Source organism: Lissotriton vulgaris, chromosome 1_1 (genome assembly GCF_964263255.1).
Source record: "Lissotriton vulgaris chromosome 1_1, aLisVul1.2, whole genome shotgun sequence".
Classification (NCBI taxonomy): Eukaryota; Metazoa; Chordata; class Amphibia; order Caudata; family Salamandridae; genus Lissotriton; species Lissotriton vulgaris.
Window position 1 is genome coordinate 1148961179 of NC_141685.1, and position 18557 is coordinate 1148979735.

An 18557-nucleotide genomic window follows, 5' to 3' on the forward strand; every position below is an offset into this window, starting at 1 on the left:
CAGCTCGTCATGTGTACGAGAGGTGTACCTCATGACGAGCTGAGCTCGTCATGAGCTTCGAAGGGGTTAAGAACCTAGCAGCAAAATTGAAGGTAGCTCTGAGAGGAGCCGTCCTCACTCTAGGCATGCCGCAAAGTGTTGCGCTACCATAGTCCAGCTTTGAGATCCCTAATGCTTGTACTGCCACCTTTAGGTCATGAGCAGGGAGAAAGGGTTTGAGTTTCCTTAGTAAGCTGAGTTGGAAGTTCTCTCCTTTGGTGAGGGAACTGATGTGCTTCTGCATGTACCGGCTTTTGTCTAGAATGACGCCCAGTGAGGATGCCGAGTCCACAAGTTGCAGTCTACAGTTAAGAGCAATCAGCTGATTCAACCATTGTTCCATGACGAGGGATTGGTTGTGGGGTGAGATCAGTAAGGATTCGGTTTTCAGAGCATTTAGCTTCAGGTGATTGTGTGTCAACCAGCTTTGAGTTTCCATCAGGACTGAGTTGAGGGACTGAATGTCTTCGGGGGAAGCTATCTTCAGGTATAGTTGGGTATCATCCGCATACATATGATAATGAATGCTGGATGATTTTAGAATTTGTCAGAGGCTCCATGAACAGTTTAAAGAGCATGGGGCACAGTGCTAAGCCTTGGGGGACCCCCAAGGTGACTGGTTCAGGATGGGACACGGATTGGTTCACCTTGAAACTTTGGTATCTGTTCTGAAGGAACACAGAGAACCAGTTTAATACAGGCCCAGACATCCCCAACCTGTGTTCCAGGAGGTCAATTAGGTGATCATGTTTGACAGTATCAAATGCTGAAAAAAGGTTCAGGAGGATCAATACACAAGTCCTTGTGATCCAATATTCTCAGCACATCATCCACTATGTGCTTTAGCGCCGACTCTGTACTATGAGTTGGAAATGGTCAATGTGATGACACAGTTGGGGGCGAGCACACATTTCTCCAGGAGTTTTGCCAAGGTGGGGATGTTAGTGATTGAGCGTAATTAAGAAGGTCCGTGGGATCAGCATTTGGTTTCTTTAGGATCGGGGTAACTTGACCTGGTTTAAGGCAATCCGGAATAGCACTTTGCGTAAGTGAAGCATTGACGATCATCGTCCAGAGTGTTAGTAAGGAGGATCTCACTTCCAGGAAAAGGTTCGATGGCAGAGGGTCATTGTAGTGATTGGAAGGTTTCAAAGTCAAACGCATTTTGCGAATAGTGACTTCATCCAAGGTTTGGAACAGACTCCAGGAATTATTGTTTTTGGGGAGGAAGGGCTGTATAGGGTCAGTGATATAAGACTCTGAGGGGCGCAGGTTGTTTATCGGACCGTTCGAGAGGTGATCTCAGGCCAAGCATAATTCAGTCTCGATCTTAGCAGTCTTCTCAGTTAAAACAAGCATTAGAAATGCAATAGGTCTCGCAGCATTAGAGTTAGTGCTTTTAGAATTGTTAATGGTTTTTTTTGTAAATCTTTAGCATGAGGTTGAGGGTGAGTGAGGGTGAGGGTGAGTGAGGGTGAGTGAGGGTGAGTGAGGGTGAGTGAGGGTGAGGGTGAGTGAGGGTGAGTGAGGGTGGGTGAGTGTGAGTGAGGGTGGGTGAGTGTGAGTGGGGGTGAGTGTGGGTGAGTGTGGGTGAGTGTGGGTGAGTGTGGGTGAGGGTGAGGGATTGAGGGTGAGGGGTTGAGGGTGAGTGAGGGTGAGGGGTTGAGGGTGAGTGAGGGTGAGGGGTTGAGGGTGAGTGAGGGTGAGGGGTTGAGGGTGAATGAGGGTGAGGGAGGGTGAGGGGTTGAGGGTGAGGGGTTGAGGGTGAGTGGGGGTGAGTGAGGGTGAGGGGTTGAGGGTGAGTGAGGGTGAAGGTGAGTGAGGGTGAAGGTGAGTGAGGGTGAAGGTGAGTGAGGGTGGGTGAGGGTGAGTGAGGGTGAGTGTGGGTGAGTGTGGGTGAGTGAGGGTGAGTGTGGGTGAGTGTGGGTGAGTGTGGGTGAGTGAGGGTCAGGGATTGAGGGTGAGGGGTTGAGGGTGGGTGAGGGGTTGAGGGTGAGTGAGGGTGAGTGTGGGTGAGGGGTTGAGGGTGAGGGGTTGAGGGTGAGTGGGGGTGAGTGAGGGTGAGGGGTTGAGGGTGAGTGAGGGTGAGGTGTTGAGGGTGAGTGAGGGTGAGGTGTTGCGGGTGGGTGAGGGTGAGGGGTTGAGGGTGAGTGAGGGTGAGGGTAGGTGAGGGGTTGAGGGTGAGTGAGGGGTTGAGGGTGAGTGAGGGTGAGTGAGGGTGAGGGTGAGTGTGGGTGAGGGTGAGTGTGGGTGAGGGTGAGTGAGTGCCATTACCCTATATAGAAAAAATAACAAAATTAGCCTTAGTCTTTGTTGTGAAGCGCTCTTATGTCCATGGGAAAGGTTTGCACTATTTAAAACTGCCCAACATTAAATGTGGATTCTACCAGTCACCCACCTCTTGTCTCACCCTCCAAAATTTGAGGACAAAGCAATAACATTTGATACAAGAAAGAATTAAACCAGGTAGCAGCTAAATTACACAGTGAGAAAAAAGAATGTGGAATTAATATAGCCTTTATTGCTGGAGTAAACTGTGTGATCTTAGGCAAATACCTTATTTCACTGAGGGCCCTTCATATGAGAGTACCTTTAAATAAGTGAGCTGTTCAAAAACATCTTTTGTGTTTAATAGCTTATAACTTTGCTCCACCTATAATACAAATCTAGGCAACATTTAAGGTATACGTGACAACTGGTTTGCCTCTTCGTTACTTGTACGCAACGTCACCTGACGGGGCACAGGAAGGCTTCTCAGTCCATAGTTAAAAACTCACTTTTAATAAATAATTTTCAAATAAACTAGTGTACCTAAGGTGAAACGCTTACATGCGTTAAAGACATACAGTTCAGCCCTGCCACCCCCCCCTCCCCATCTCCAATATTTCAGAAGCCCCGTTTCAGCTCAAGGCTAATGAATATCTGTGAGACACGGAGCCTCTGAGGCTCCTAATCACATTTTGGAGCGAGGGGGGCAACACCAGTTCGTGTCAGGCCACTGGTCAGACAATGTTTGTGGGAGAAACAACTGAAAACACTGTAGGAGCCACAGTGTAGGATAATCGATTGGAGCAAAGATTGAGAAGGAAGGCTGAGCTATGCAGTCCTGCGGGGAGGGAAGAGTTTAAACTGCAGAAGGCGCGGCCAGGACGAACTTCAACCGTAGACCGATGACCCGAGACTTTGAAAACGAGCCTCGTCACGGGCCAACTTGTGTCGCCGGAGAGACGAGACAGGAATGCAAATTCGGCAGACAAATGCAAACCAGTACACCCCTGAGAAGGGCGGGATAAATATTTGATGCTGTCCAAATGGGAAGTCACGGATGCAGAGGACTAATCCTGAAACAGAAAGCAGGCCCTTCAAGGGAAGTCTGGCCGCTTTTCATGCATGCGGCGCGAGGCTCCTTTCCTCTGCAGAGCGCGAGCTGCGGCCGTTATTACAACACAACTCACATGCCGAGCACGAGCAAGCGCTTGGATACTGTGTGTGCAAACACCGCACTGTGGAGAGCGGGAGAGACATCTTTTTTTAAATAATACAACTCGGCGCGAGGCTCCTTTCCTCTGCAGAGCGCGAGCTGCGGCCGTTATTACAACACAACTCACATGCCGAGCACGAGCAAGCGCTTGGATACTGTGTGTGCAAACACCGCACTGTGGAGAGCGGGAGAGACATCTTTTTTTAAATAATACAACTCGGCGCGAGGCTCCTTTCCTCTGCAGAGCGTGAGCTGCGGCCGTTATTACAACACAACTCACATGCCGAGCACGAGCAAGCGCTTGGATACTGTGTGTGCAAACACCGCACTGTGGAGAGCGGGAGAAACATCTTTTTTTAAATAATACAACTTTAGAAGCTAAAAAAACATTTTAACCAAGTCAAAACAGCTCACTTGTAAACAACCAGATTGCTCAACAAGCCTTTCACCGTAACACGGCGGGCAGGGGAGGGGGCGGAGAGGGGAGAGGTGCGACACGGCAGGCAGGCAGGGGAGGAGAGTAGGAGGAGGAGGGGGGAGGAGAGTAGGGGAGGCACGGCCTAGCGGCAGGCAGGCAGGCAGGGGAGGAGAGGAGGAGGGGGGAGGAGAGTAGGGGAGGCACGGCCTAGCGGCCGTGCAATCAAGTAGTGAGGGGGCGGAGTTGTGGGAAGGCTGAGAGAGAGAGTAGGCGGCTGGGGGCATGTGCACGCGCATTTAAGCTCAATGCGCATGCGCATTGAGCTTAAATTTATCGTGCACTGCAAGGAATCGCCACGATTCCTTGCAGTGTGGATAAAGAGTGGATAACTCGCAATAGTCTCGCTTGCTCGATGCGCATGCGCATCGACAGGCGAGACCTAAAAACAGCGAATTCTTCACAGTTCAGCAGTATGCTTTGACACGGAGCCGAGAGGTTAGGATGATTGTTAGCCTGGGACTTGATGAGTTCAAACATTTTTTTTAGGACAGTTTTTTTGCTTGATCAAGTTGAGTTCTAAAGAAAGTGGTCTTCCAACCTCTGACGCGTATATTGTATATGCTTCACAAGGATCTCAAGTGGCAAAGATGATCAAGAGTGGGATAAGATCGCCACTTCTTTTCTGCAAGTCTTACATTTCTTTATTTGGCATTAAGACTATCATTGAACCACGGTTTGCAGCGTTTAGAGGACACTCTTTTAAGCTGAAGTGGTGCCACTGAGTCAAGTACATTAAGCATTGCTTGGTTATAGTGGGCCGTAAGGTCATGGACATCCGACATGTTCATAGTGGGGTAATATATTCTCACAAAGCGCCAACAGGTATTGCGAGTTGATGTCCCGTAAACATCTTTTCAACAGGATTGGGTTCTTAGGTTGGGACCTGCTTGCTCTGACCGATTCAAGGACGAGAAAGGTGATGCAATAGGTGTCCGTCCAGTCATATGAGAGGATCGACTCCAGGAGGAAAGAGTTGGGCTTACCAATGACAAGATCTAAAGTGGCTCCTTTGATATGCTGTTGCAAACCCCAAGTCCCGCAGGACAACCAGGAGGGAAATGTGGGGAATGTACCTCACCTGGATTGGTGGACTGTGCCCTCTGAACCATATCCTCTCCTTTCTTTACAGCCGGACGACTGGACTTGCGCTTCAAGTACCCCCTAGGATACAGATATCCCCTTTTGTAAGGACGGCTCCTTTAAGGGAAATGCTTTTGATGACAAGACAACAGGATGTGGGAGCACACCGCTGACCTTTCAGGCAAGGTTCGCCCCTGGCATTCTGGTAAATGCAGTCTCTTGTAGCTCGCTCCGATATTTTCGAGTATTTCGCCAAGGTTGGCGCAGATAGTGCTGATCTCTAGACACGTGTTTCTGGTTTATTAACCATCATCAGTAGAGAATACAGTCTTGTATTTTGGGGTTTGCTGAGTAGGCTGCCAAACATTATATCAGGTCCGGTACCTCTCACTGGCTCGCAGGTGCTTCATCCACGATCTCGTCAGCTGAATGACTCACAGGAGTACTTTAAATAGAAAACAGGATGTGGGAGCACACCGCTGACCTCTCAGGCAAGGTTCGCCCCTGACATTCTGGTAAATGCAGTCTCTTGTAGCTCGCTCAGATTGTTTCCTGCTTTTGACGACAACCCCGCCCAGGAGATTGACGTCCCTCTCCCTGGGCCATTCCATGAATATTGAGGACGAGGGAGCGAACGTCAAAAAGCCAGAAGAGCAGACGAGGAGGTGCACTGGAACGCCACGGAGACTCCCGGAAAAGAATCCCTGCAGCAACCTCTGTATCCTGAGGAACCCTGGAAGACTGGTGTGCCAGGAGGCCAACGTCAACATGCTGTGCCCAGCCACACTCCCGGAGGAGCATGGCTCTCCCAGGTTTGCGAACGGTTTGCAGGTTGGGTCGGGAGGAGGGAGAAAGCAGACTAGTAGGGTGCCTGCCTACTCTTTCAACCTCCTGGCATTTTTCCTGCACAAGCACACGTCTATAGACGTTCGATTGAGCACTGGTTCCTCACTCCTTTTCCCCCCATTTCACGACCAAACAGTTGTCCTAATACATGCCCCTCTTCTCTCCTTTTGTTCGAGAGTACCTGCCCACCAAAGAAAGATGTGTAGGGCTGTTACATATTTGGATGGGGTTATGGTCAAGTAGGAAGGATTTAAGGGTACTAACCACCACCTCGTTTACGTGGTTCCAGTGAAGGTTGAAATCTCCCAGGAAGATCTGAGTGCCCTGGAAATCTGCGGTGGCTGAACTCATGTCTATGATATATTTTGTAAAGGGAAGGTTGTCTCAAGGGGGGTGGTAAAACGTGTGCAGTTTGCATGAATGATTCTTACCCCCAGTCACTTCTATGCATAGGTATTCACAAGATGGCAGGAGGTCGGCCTGAATGACTTTCACTGTTAGATCACTACGATGTAGTTGTAGGAAGGTGGATACCTGACTATGGTTACCCCCGTTTTTTGCCTAGTGTTTATCTGGTTTTCGACTTAGTTGGCCTGGGATCCTGCTAATCAGGGCCCCAGGCTATCTGCTCTCTCTTTAAAATGGACTCCATGTACCCTAGGTACATCTCCAATTGGATACTGGGTCACATTATTAGCCCCTGTACAGTGTACTATAGGTACCCAGGGCATAGGTGCATCCAAGGCCTACCAGGGGCTGCATCGTGTATTATGCCACCCCTGGCTGGCCACCCAAATTGACACAACTGGCTGATCACTCAGCTGGGGCAAGGAGGTGTAATCACCCTTTGCTTTAGATATAGTATACCTATATCTAACCTTATATCTAGACACATATACACCTATAAGTCACTCCTATGGCAGGCCTTAACAATCCTGGAGGCAGAGTGCTTGGTTTTATGTGAGATGGTGCTCTTGCATGAGCTGAGCCTGTCTGCAGCTTTCGGAACCATGTCCTTATAGCTGTTCTAGGATATTACCATACCATATACTCTTAAGTGCATTATGAACCTCTCAGTTAAATGCTAGCTATGGTTTGGCTTTATCAAAACATGTCGAGTAAGGTGTCCTACGATTTGGAATACTACCCCCTCGCCAGTCCTAGCAACGGGGGTAGCATTCCACCCTTCTAGAGGGAGAAGACATGTTGTTCCTGCTATTTCCGGTTAAAGTTAACCAGAGCCTCAGCATCACAAAATGGATGCTGCTGCCACAGACACAAGTCTGACCTCCTGCTGCTGGGAGTCCTTCCAGCGAGAGAGTCTTGGACAATAGGTTTCCTGCCTTGGGAGGTGCTAGCACCACCCCATACAGGACTTTGTGTATTGTGACAGGGAGGGTTGAACGGATTGAGACACTGCCTGGGGCACACAAGGTGTCCCATGCATAGGCCAATTCAAACTGGTGCTGGGGCACTCCAGCCCCAGCTCTGGCGTGAAACTGGACGAAGGGAAAGGGGTGTAACCGCCCCCTTCCCTGGTCCCACCCATAGGAAGGACCTAGCAGGTAATCCAGCCCCAAAGATTGGTATATAGGTAGGAGCTGAGTCTAGAGATTTTAGATTATCCTGACTGAAACACTGAAACGAAACTCTGGACCTTCATCACTCTACTTTGGACGAAGACGACTGAAGAATCTCCCTTGTGGTCAATGAGTGACCACCCTGCACAAGCCGGCACCATCCAGCAATCAACGACTTGCTTTGCCGCCGCCTCCCGCCGGAGCCCAGAGCCTGACAAGAACCGGATTCCCAGACATCCAACAGCCCGATCCACAGTCCCTGCAAAGCTGAGACCCGTGGAGGCGACGAGAGATGTGAGACCGGCCATCTTGAAAAGTCTGCGACCTGCTACCTGTGCAGCCCCCGAGGCCTCCTCAAAGCTGTGCATTGGGGATTGAGGAGCCCCAGCCCAGAGCAGCATCTGCACCAAAGATCAGCCCTGCATACTCCACGAGTTCAGCGTGGGGCCCTTTTGCATTTTTTTGCTCGACGCGTCTCGCCGGTCACTTGCCCGTTGGCTACTGGCCATCTTGGCGACGAATCTGTGAAACTACACTGCTGGTATGGTTGCTCCAGACTGGCCCTTGCTTCCCTCAAAAGAAGCAACCCCTCAGACCTTGCTGGTCTGAGTAAGAAGCCTACATCGATTCCTGCGTAGGTTGCCTTTGCCAAGACTTGTGGCCCCAATCTTGAAGCCGACACCGCCGACAGCAAGAGCCTTCGTAGGACAGTCCGTGCCTGCCTCCTGGTCGTCGTCGACGCCACCTGGTCCACGTGGCTGCAGAGACAAGCCTCCCATCAGCACCTGATTGCAACGCTACATCACCTGGTTCCATCCTGGTCACTGGCTAGTGACCCAAACTCTGTCCCATCTGCTTTCAGGTCCTCTACATCTTCGATCGACCCTTGGATCCACCCGGACTCCTCTCTTCTGGCCGCCTGCAGTATCTTTTCTCCAAGGCTCCATAGATCTCCACGACGAAACCCGACACACTTTTGGACCTTTGCACCCGCTTCCTGTGGGTTAGGTAACAAGAGTACTACGGTGCTCCTGTAAAGGTTTATACTCCTAGTGTCCTAGTTTCAAGTGGTTGAGTTCTAGTCCAGTCGGAAGACTCCCAAACCTTTAACTTTTAACTTTTACGCACCCATTGACTTCTATGTGTGAACGCGTGTGCCTTTAGACACTGCACATGCATCCTGTGGGCCTCCTGCTCCCTAACCATTGTTAGTCATGTGTAGCCCCAGCGATTCCCAAGGCCCTAGGCCTTACCATTGTTCGTGACGTGGTACTTATACCACTTTTTTAATATATGGTTTAGCGGGCCACCCTGCCCTATCCATAATTGTGCAACTTTTGTCTATTCTATTAAGTTACTTGTTTTGCGCTTGTGCTTCTGTGCTCATAAAGAGTTCAGGGGTTTGTTTAGAAATAAATACATATATATTTTGAATATATATCCTGTGTGTTGTCCTTTCATTTGGTGTTAAAGGGATTGCATATGGTAAAACAGCTGGCTTCACATGCCCTCTTGAGTTTAGCCTAAGACTGCTTTGTCCATGCTACCCCTAGGATAGCTGGTCTATAATGGCTTTACAACCATCACCATAAGGGTTGTTTGGACTGGTGCAAGGTGCTCACTAGAATACTGAGCATCATATACCAGGCCAACTTCTCACAGTAGTCATGCAATGCCCCCCCCCCCGCCCCTTGACCACATGCAGAGATGTTTTCACTGTGTCCACTTGCATCCCTTCAACAAACTTCCAGTGAATGTCATGCTCATTCTCATGTGTTCTTTCTCAGTGAAAGGACCGTCCCATATTTTGTCTAGACGCTCAAGACCGGGGACCGCGTTCTGATGAGGCTTGACAAATTGACTTTCAGGTCGAAATTGTGACACTACATGCTAAGCAGTTTTATGAACTTCTCCCACTAAAGATCATTCAGTAATTAGATTACAGGATGCACTTTGTCTATTCGCATGATAGCTGCCATGGGTGACTGTGCAGTGTTTTTATACTTCCTTGTACTTGTTTCACTTCCCACCCACTGCGTAGTCTGCTCTTGGAACTCCATGTACTGTTCTTGTTTAGAAATTCATAATAACCTCATACATAGGATTTGAAGAGGCCTTGAGTGTTCATTTGATTTGTTGTGTGTATGATTGGCAACATTGCTGCCACTAAATGATCTCCTGGACTATTCCCTGTGATGTGATACACATGGTATGATTTTAATAGTCCCATGCGAGCTATGCTGTGCGTCCACTCTACAGTAGGTGCATCATTCTTTTTTTTTTTTAATGTCTTTATTTATGTTTTCGAAGAGGAAAACAACCGACAATTACAACTCAGAGCCAGCATAATAGTACATCAGCTTAAAATAAGTATCAGACCAAGACAGTAGATGACAGCAGAATTAATGAATGACATTGGGCGATCCACGCACACAATCCCGCATATAGCATCGAGATTCCAGAACTATAAGCATCAATCTATAACATATTATACACATTTCTGTATAAGCCTTAGAGGGTATAAAGACTAGATGTATAAACATGCCTACAACATTGACATCATGAGCCCAAGAAATTATATACAGGTATAAACAGGCACCTACAATACAGAAGTGAATAATACTACTAATCATCCACAGTATGCGCATTGTCAGGAGGCTCCGACTGTTTCCGGGCCCAGACTAGGAATGGCTCCCATATGTCACGGGGCCTCGAGGATGGGGCATAAGCTCCCAAAATGTGCTGAGTTGTGTATGGCCATACATGACATCATTCAACCAATCTTTAACCTCTTCGCTGCTGATGACGAGCTCAGCTCGTCATCAGCCACGATGGTAGTGTGCGGATGACGAGCTGAGCTCGCCATGTAACGCGGCTTTTTGAAATTTGCCGCACACAGCGGGAAAAGCCGCCACAGCGATGCGGTTAAGCAAGGGTACCTTCTTCCTACCCCAGCAAAGCGCGACCTGCCGTTTAAGGTGCATCATTCTTCACTGCCTAGGACCTGCGTCTGCTTCTGAAGTAACACGAGCAAGCCTGTGCTGCGCAAGTACCTAGGGTGACCAACCGTTGATAAATTTCACGACAGTCTGTAATTTGGACCTCTCTTATGCACGCTTTTTGTCCGTAATTTCGGGCATTGCAGGGAAGCCACAACTCCCTGGTGGGGCCCCCTCACACTGCACTCCGCGGAGCACAAGAGCAGCCCCATCCTGCCCATTGTCATTCTGTATGCGGCTGATTGCCACATACAGAATGACCAATGCCCAGTCTGGGCTGTTCAAGCTTGTGGTGGGCCTCCCCAGCCTCTGTCTAGGGTAGGGCATTCTGCCAGATGGAAGAAATGCGCAAAAACGCCAATGCTGCTAGGCGAGAATCCAGTTCAAGAAAAGAAGCTGCTGAAAGAAGTTAAAAAGAAGGAGCTAGAGTTCTTTCTCAGCCTTGTCATTTTAGAACTATTACATTTTCAATGTTATATTCAAGGAAGCCATGATTGCTGCTTTTTTTATTTTATGCAACTAACAACCATTGACAAAGCCAGTAGTTCTGTCTTGTTGCAGGTGTAATGTTACTTTTTGTATTATATACCTGGATACAATGACAAAAGAGGCGGTACACCATACTAAGCACAGATTTTTTGCATAGGTGTTTTAAGCCACGCCCTTAATTACATAGAACACCCCCTTTTGAGAGACCTCCCAGTTTTTTCATCCCACTTAAGGCTCTGGAAACAACACCATGTCAGTCACCTCATGGCCTGGCACTGTATATCATGCATGACTTCCACTTTTTTAGATTGCCTATGTGCAGGGGCACATAGCGAACCCCACCCCACACCTTGCTTTAGGAACTACAGGAAGGGTGAAATTCTTGATGGGCCTCTTCTGTCTGCAACTCTGCCAACAAATGTTCAGTTCATAATTAATGTGAAAAGGTGGGCGAGTGAGTAAGTAAAGGGATGGGTGGATGGCTGGATAGATTAGTGAAAGGGCGAATGGATGGATAATGAGAAAAGGTGGATGGATGAGTGAGTGGAAGGATGGATCGGAGAAAAGGTAAATAGATGGATATATGGGTGGAAGGGTAGATGGATGGCTAAATGTGTGGCTGGATGAGTGAAAGGATAGATAGATGGATGAGTGAAAGGATGGATGGATTGATGAATTGATAAGTGAAAGGTTGAATGGATGGACAGAAGAGTGAAAAGGGTGGGTAGATAGACATAAGGATGGTTAGATAAGTGAAGGAGTGAAAGGGTGGATGGATGAGAAAGGATGGATGAGCGATAGGATCAGTGGATGGATTCATGAGTGAATGAGTAGATGGATGGGTGGAAGGGTGGAAGGAAGGATGGCTACGTGAAAGAGTTGATTGAGAGAATGGGAGGAAAGCTGAAAGACTGAAATGGTGAATGGGTGGAAGGATGAGTGGGTGGATGGATGAGTAAGTGAACTGATTGCTGGATTGGTGAAAGGCTAAATGGCTGGATAGCTGAATGAATAAATGGATGGATGGGTGGAAGAGTGGATGGATGCGTGTACCGATGGAAAGGTTGAAAGGGTGTATGGATGGATAATGGATTGGTAAGCGAAAGGGTGGATGGGGGATGGATGAGTGAAATGATGGATGGAAGGATACATGATATATAGGTCTGCAAATGGTTGAATATGTTTGGCTATGGATGGGCTTAATTATATACTATTGTTCGACCTCCTCTGATATGTCTGTAAAACGTACCTTTTGTCACGAAGTATTGTCCTGAATTTTGACCTCCTGTCCTGAATTTTTGTCCTGAATTTTTACACTCACCGTCCTGAATTTGCACCCTTGCCAGTTGGTCACCCTACAAGTACCTCCCTATTTGTTTGTGAGAAGTGGACGTCTGAGGAGAAGATGCTATGTGTCTCTGAGAAAAGCTGTGGGTGACATAAGTAATGTCTTGCTTATCCTAACTGGTAAAGGTTTAAGAGAATGCCTGTTTTCGCTTATTGTCTCTTCAGATTGTTCTCTGACGTCGGTATCCCCCTCCCCTTTAATTTCCAGGCCAGCAATTTCTTGCGAGCATTCCGCACCATCCCAGAAGCCTCTGCCCTGGGTTTGATCCTGGCGGACTCGGACGAGGCCACGGGGAAGGTGAACCTGGGCCGCCTGATTCAGAGCTGGTGCAGATTCATCTTGACACAGCTCCACCAGGAAACACAGGAGCAGGAGGGGCCCCAGGCCTACCGTGGCGTCGGAGGCAGGTGAGATTGAGGGCGAGGCCCGTCTAATCGGAGTTAAACTGGAGGTTAAGGGGTGGTCAATGGGCAGTACACTTCTCACTCATTCTTTGAACAGCGTCCTCCAACCGATTTGTTCGGGTTAGCTGCAGTCTGTTTGATGATGTGCACTCTTTATTGACTTTGGCCAATGTGAGCACAGCTTAAAAATAGCGGATGGTAGGGGTATGCTGGTCCGCTTGGCCAGCCTTTCTGTGGTTTTCGGCCTTGTCTTTCTGCCTTTTGTCTGCCTTGTCTTTCTGCCTTTGTCTATCTATGGCGTTTTTGTGCCTCGTTTGTGCAGTTTCTGCCTTCTTTGTGCCTATTTGTTCTTTGTGCCTTTCTGTCTATTTGGTCGCTTTTGTGCCTCTTTGTCTGTTTGTTATATTTGTGCCTTTTTGTCTATTTGTCCTGTTGTGCCTTTTTTTCACTCTTCTTCCCTGTTTGCAGTTTTTGCTCCCTTGCGGTTGCTGCCCCTGTGCCCCTCCCTTGCCTCCCAGCTTCGCTCCCTCCCCTGACCCCCACTTAATGGCAGCCATGCAGAAAGCAAGCCAGTCTGCGCCTGAACGCGACTAGCGCCAGGGACCCTATTACTCCAACCACCCACTGCTACAACTCAGCAACCCTCCTTGCACTCAACCCAGGAAGAAACAACTGCCAGCTGTCGACGCCTGACACTACCCATTGCCAATTCTCCTGCTGACACTGCCGCCGCACCTTCACCCACCTCCGGACCCCTCCTGCTAACTCCAACCCACCGGACGCCAGCAAGCCCAAAACCCTTAGCTGCATCCTCCTCAAAGGTCGCTACCTACCTACACGCATTAGAAATCTGGGACCTCCTCAACACCCTATCGCTCAACATCGCCTTCCTCACAGAGACCTGGACCAACACTAGCTCCGCACCCGACGTCACCGATGGGTACAAGATCCAGAGAAAAGACCGCCCCAACCACCTTGGAGGTGGACTACACAAAAACTCCCTCCGACACAACAGCCAGCACTAACGACTCCTCGTCCCCCATGGAACACCTCCATTTCCAAATCCAGATCATCCCCAGATCACCAGTTCACCGACGAACTCAAGTGCTCCAAGAAGAACTGCAGAGCACTTGAGAACGCCTGGCGCTGAGACCCCACTCCGGACAACATGAGTGCCCTCAAACTCACCACCCAAAAACACCACCAACTGATTCGCACCACCAAGAAGACGGCATTCAAGGAACGACTGGACAACAACGCACACAACAGCAAGGAACTCTTCAACATCGTTAAGGAGCTCTCCAACCCCAACGCTGGAAACAACGACATCACCCCTTCGCAAGACCTCTGCAACTCCCTCGCCTCCTACTTCCACAACAAGATCACGGACATACACAACAGCTTCAGCACGCAACCGACGCACGCCACAACCGAACCACTGCCCCCCACCACCACCCTCGGCGCCTGGACCACGATCAGCACCGAAGACACCATCCGCACGATGAACTCCATCCACTCCGGATCTCCGACCGACCCCTGCCCCCACCACGTCTTCAACAAGGCTGACGTTATCATTGCACCCCACCTACAGGACATCATCAACACCTCCTTCAACACCGCTACCTTCCCGGAGAGCTGGAAGCACGCAGAACTCAGCGCCCTATTGAAGAAGCCATCAGCCGACCCCACCGACCTCAAGAACTACCGACCCATCTCGCTACTCCCGTATCCCGCAAAAGTCATTAAGAAGACCGTCAACAAACAGCTGGCCGCCTTCCTCGAGATGAACGGATCCCTCGACCTCTCGCAGTCTGGCTTCCGAGCCAACCACAGCACCGAGACCGCCCTGATCGCAGCAACCGATGACATCCGAGCCCTGCTCGACAACGGAGAAACGGCGGCCCTCATCCTCCTAGACCTCTCCGCGGCCTTCGACACAGTCTGCCACCGCACCCTAATACAGCGCCTCAGCAACGTCGGAATCCAGGAGAAGGCACTGGAGTGGATCATCTCCTTCCTCGCCGGAAGGACACAGAGAGTCCGCCTCCCCCCGTTCAGATCAGAAGCCACCGAAGTCATCTGCGGCGTTCCTCAAGCCTCCTCGCTCAGCCCAACCCTCCTCAACGTCTACATGAGTCCCCTCGCAGCCATCGCACGCCAGCACAACCTCAACATCATCTCCTACGCCGACGACACCCAGCTGATCCTCTCCCTCACCAACGATCGCTACTGCCAAGCTGTGGAATACACTACCACTCCACATCAAAACGGCCCCTACGCTGCTCAAGTTCAGAAAGAGCCTTAAAACATGGCTGTTCTCTGCCTAATTCCCCCTCATCGCAAGAAGTGAGTTCTGTAACGATAGCGCCGAGACACCCGTACGGGTATTTGCGCGCTTTAAAAATTGCATAAAATAAAAAATAAATAAAAAAACGACACCGCCAGAGCCAACCTACACGAAGGGATGAAAGAGGTAGCCGAATGGATGAAGAACAGCCGCCTGAAACTGAACTCTGATAAGACGGAAGTCCTCATCTTGGGATCCTCACCCTCCGCCTGGGACGACTCCTGGTGGCCCCCCGCCCTAGGCAGCGCACGCAAACCAACGGACCACGCACGCAACCTGGGCTTCATCCTTGACTCCTCCCTCTCCATGACCAGACAAATCAACGCCGTCTCCTCATCGTGCTTCAATACCCTACGCATGCTACGCAAGATCTTCCGGTGGATCCCCACCGAGACCAGGAAGACGGTCACCCAGGCACTCGTCACCAGCCGACTGGACTACGGCAACTCCCTCTAGCGCGGAACCACCGCCAAACTGCAGAAGAGACTCCAGCGGATCCAGAACGCCTCAGCACGACTCATCCTGGACATCCCCCGCCGCAGCCACATCTCCGGACACCTGAGAGACCTGCGCTGGCTCCCGGTCAACAAGCGAATCACCTTCCGTCTCCTCACCCACGCACACAAAGCCCTGCACAACCAAGGCCCAGGATACCTCAACAGCCGCCTCAACTTCTACGCTCCCAAACGCCAGCTTCGATCGTCCAGTCACGCCCTCGCCGCCGTCCCCCGCATCCGAAGAGCCACCACAGGGGAAGGTCCTTCTCCTACCTCGCCGCCAAGACCTGGAACTCCCTCCCGACCCACATCCGCCTGACCCAGGACCACCTCGCCTTCAGGAAGCAGATCAAGACCTGGCTGTTCGAGCAGTAGCGGACCCCCCCTCCCCTAGCGCCTTAAGACCCCCCGGGTGAGTAGTGCGCTATACAAATGCATTTGATTGATTGATTGATTGATTGACTGAACCCTCGCCTACAGACCTCCCGGACCCTTCATCACGTTCACCACAACCATCGCAGACCTCATTGCGCCCCACACCCTTGCCTCCACAGACTACCCACTGCTCTGAGACCTGAATTTCTACCTCCACAACCTTAACGACCCCCAACTCCACCACCCTCCTGGATAACCTCACCAACTTCAGACTGATGCAGCTCATCACCATCCCCATCCACAAGGCAGGACACACCCTCGACCCCATATTTGCAGTAGGAAGCAACATTCACTTCAGCCACACCACGCAACCCCTCTGGACGGACCATCACTGTGTCCACTTCTCCTTTTTGAAACCAACCGCACACAAGCGTACACCACGCCCCCATGCAGGAACTGGAGCAAGATCACCGAAGAGCACCTCAACTTCTCCTTCAACCACACTTCTCCACCTACCCGTGCCAACTCTGCAGCCAGCAAACTCCACAGATAGATCACCGACTGCTCAAACACACTCCCCCTTCCAGAACTCAAACACAATGTACCACGAAAGCCACCTGGTTCACCACGGACCTCCGAGAATCCAAATGCATGTGCCGACGACTCGAGAAAGCATGGAGTAACAGCAAAGCCTTGTAAGCATGCACCGGCTACAAAACGCCATGACATAACACCACCAACTCATTAGGTCCACGAAAAGGAACTTCATCCAGGACGGAATCCTCTCCAACACTAGCAATTCTAAGGGACTCTTAAGCATGAAAATAAATAGAATTCACCAAATCCCCCAACGAAACCTCTGACGTCCCACTCTCCCAGGGCCTCTGCAACAAACTCTGCTCCTACTTCCATCACAAGATCAGGACTCTCTACGACAACTTTGACAAATGGAACGAAGGCACAGACACTACACCTACCACCGGCAACGCCACCCAACCTACCATCACCCCCTGGATCCCTGTTACCACAGAACACACCGCAAAGACAATGAGGAGCATACACTTAGGAGCCCCTACCAACCTCTGCTCGCGGCCCATCTTCCCTAGAGCCCCCTCCACCATAGCACCCAAATTACTATGTACAATCAACTGCACCCTCGAAACAGTCACGTTTTCAGATGACTGGAAATGCGCTGAAGTCAAACCCCTCCTCAATGGCCCCTCCGCAGACCCGATGAACCTCAAGAACTACAGAGCCATCTCTCTCCTCCCCCTCGCAGCCAAAGTCGCTAAGAAGATAGTCAACAGCCAGCTCACGAACTTCATAGAATCCAACTCTTTCCTCATCACTTCCCATTCCGGATTCTGCAGCAACCACAGCACTGAGACTGCCCTCCTAGCTGCCACAGACGACATCCGTACTCCACGACCAAAGCCACATGGCAGCCCTCAACCTACTAGCCCTCTCAGCAGCCTTCGACACCGTCTCCCACTGCACACTAGCCGCCATACTCCATGACGCCGGCATACAGGGAACTGCCCTAGCCTGGATCTGATCCTTCCTCACCAGCCGAACTCAAAGAATCAGACTCCTGCCCTTCCTCTCTGAACCCACAGAGATCAGCTGTGCAGTGCCCCAGGATCCTCACTCAGCCCCACACTCTTAAACATCTACATGGCCCCCCTCACTACCATCGTCTGGAAACACGGACTCAGCATAGTATCCTACTCCGACAACCTCCAGCTCATCCTCTCCCTCATCAAGGAACCCAACGTCGCCAGACAGTTTCCAAGAAGGAATGAAGGACGTCGCAACCTGGATGAGCAGCAGCTGCCTCTCTGGCTCAACTCTGAGAAAACGGAAGTCCTTGTCCTCGGATCCACCCCCTCCGCGTGGGACAACACCTGTTGGCCCACCGACTTCCTCAACCCTCCCGCACCCATGGACCACACCCATAACGTCAGTATCATAATCAACTCCTCCCGCACCATGAACTGTCAGATCAACGCCAAATCTTCCACATGCTTCAATACCCTTGACAAGACCTTCAAATGGATCCCCCTGAATCCAGAAAGATCAGCCACACTCCTAACCATCAGACCAGACTATGGGTACGCCCTCTACGTCGTAGTCAACACATGTCTACTCCTCAAAGTCCAGACCATCCAGAATGCCGCAGAAAGACTCGTTCTTGGCACCCTGCGACAAGACCACATCACCCAGCACCTACAAGACCTCCACTGGCTCCCCGTCAAAAAGACCGGATTAAAAGCTACAAAACTCACGCCTGCAAATCCCTCCACAACACCGAATCCAGTACCTCAATGAAAGAATCCCCTATGCAAGAAAGTAAAATCGTTTTGGTTAAATAGTACAATTTTAAAGAATTTCTTTAGGTTTTCAAACTCCACACTTTTGAGGTAAGTATTTGGTAGTGGGATTCGAGGTTCTGGGGGTAGACTCAGGGGTCCCCCAGGGTCAAGGATGCACTCTTGTTACACCCGCAGCGGCACTAGGGCGGCCAGGTGCAGAGTGCTGAGGCCCAATGTTATCCAATGGGGGAAAGGGGGCCTCCGGTTGGTGGCAGCTGACGA

The 18557-nt window shown here is 50.4% G+C and overlaps 1 protein-coding gene across 1 annotated transcript in view; it reads left to right on the forward strand.

The window, feature by feature from the left end:
- LOC147748826 (PAN2-PAN3 deadenylation complex catalytic subunit PAN2-like) overlaps window positions 1–18557 on the forward strand; it is a 771836-nt gene that overhangs the window by 119748 nt on the left and 633531 nt on the right. Inside the window, exon 6 of the mRNA XM_086928597.1 lies at window positions 12548–12747. Coding sequence (XP_086784723.1) covers window positions 12548–12747 — 200 coding nt within the window. The remainder of the gene's footprint in view (window positions 1–12547; window positions 12748–18557) is intronic.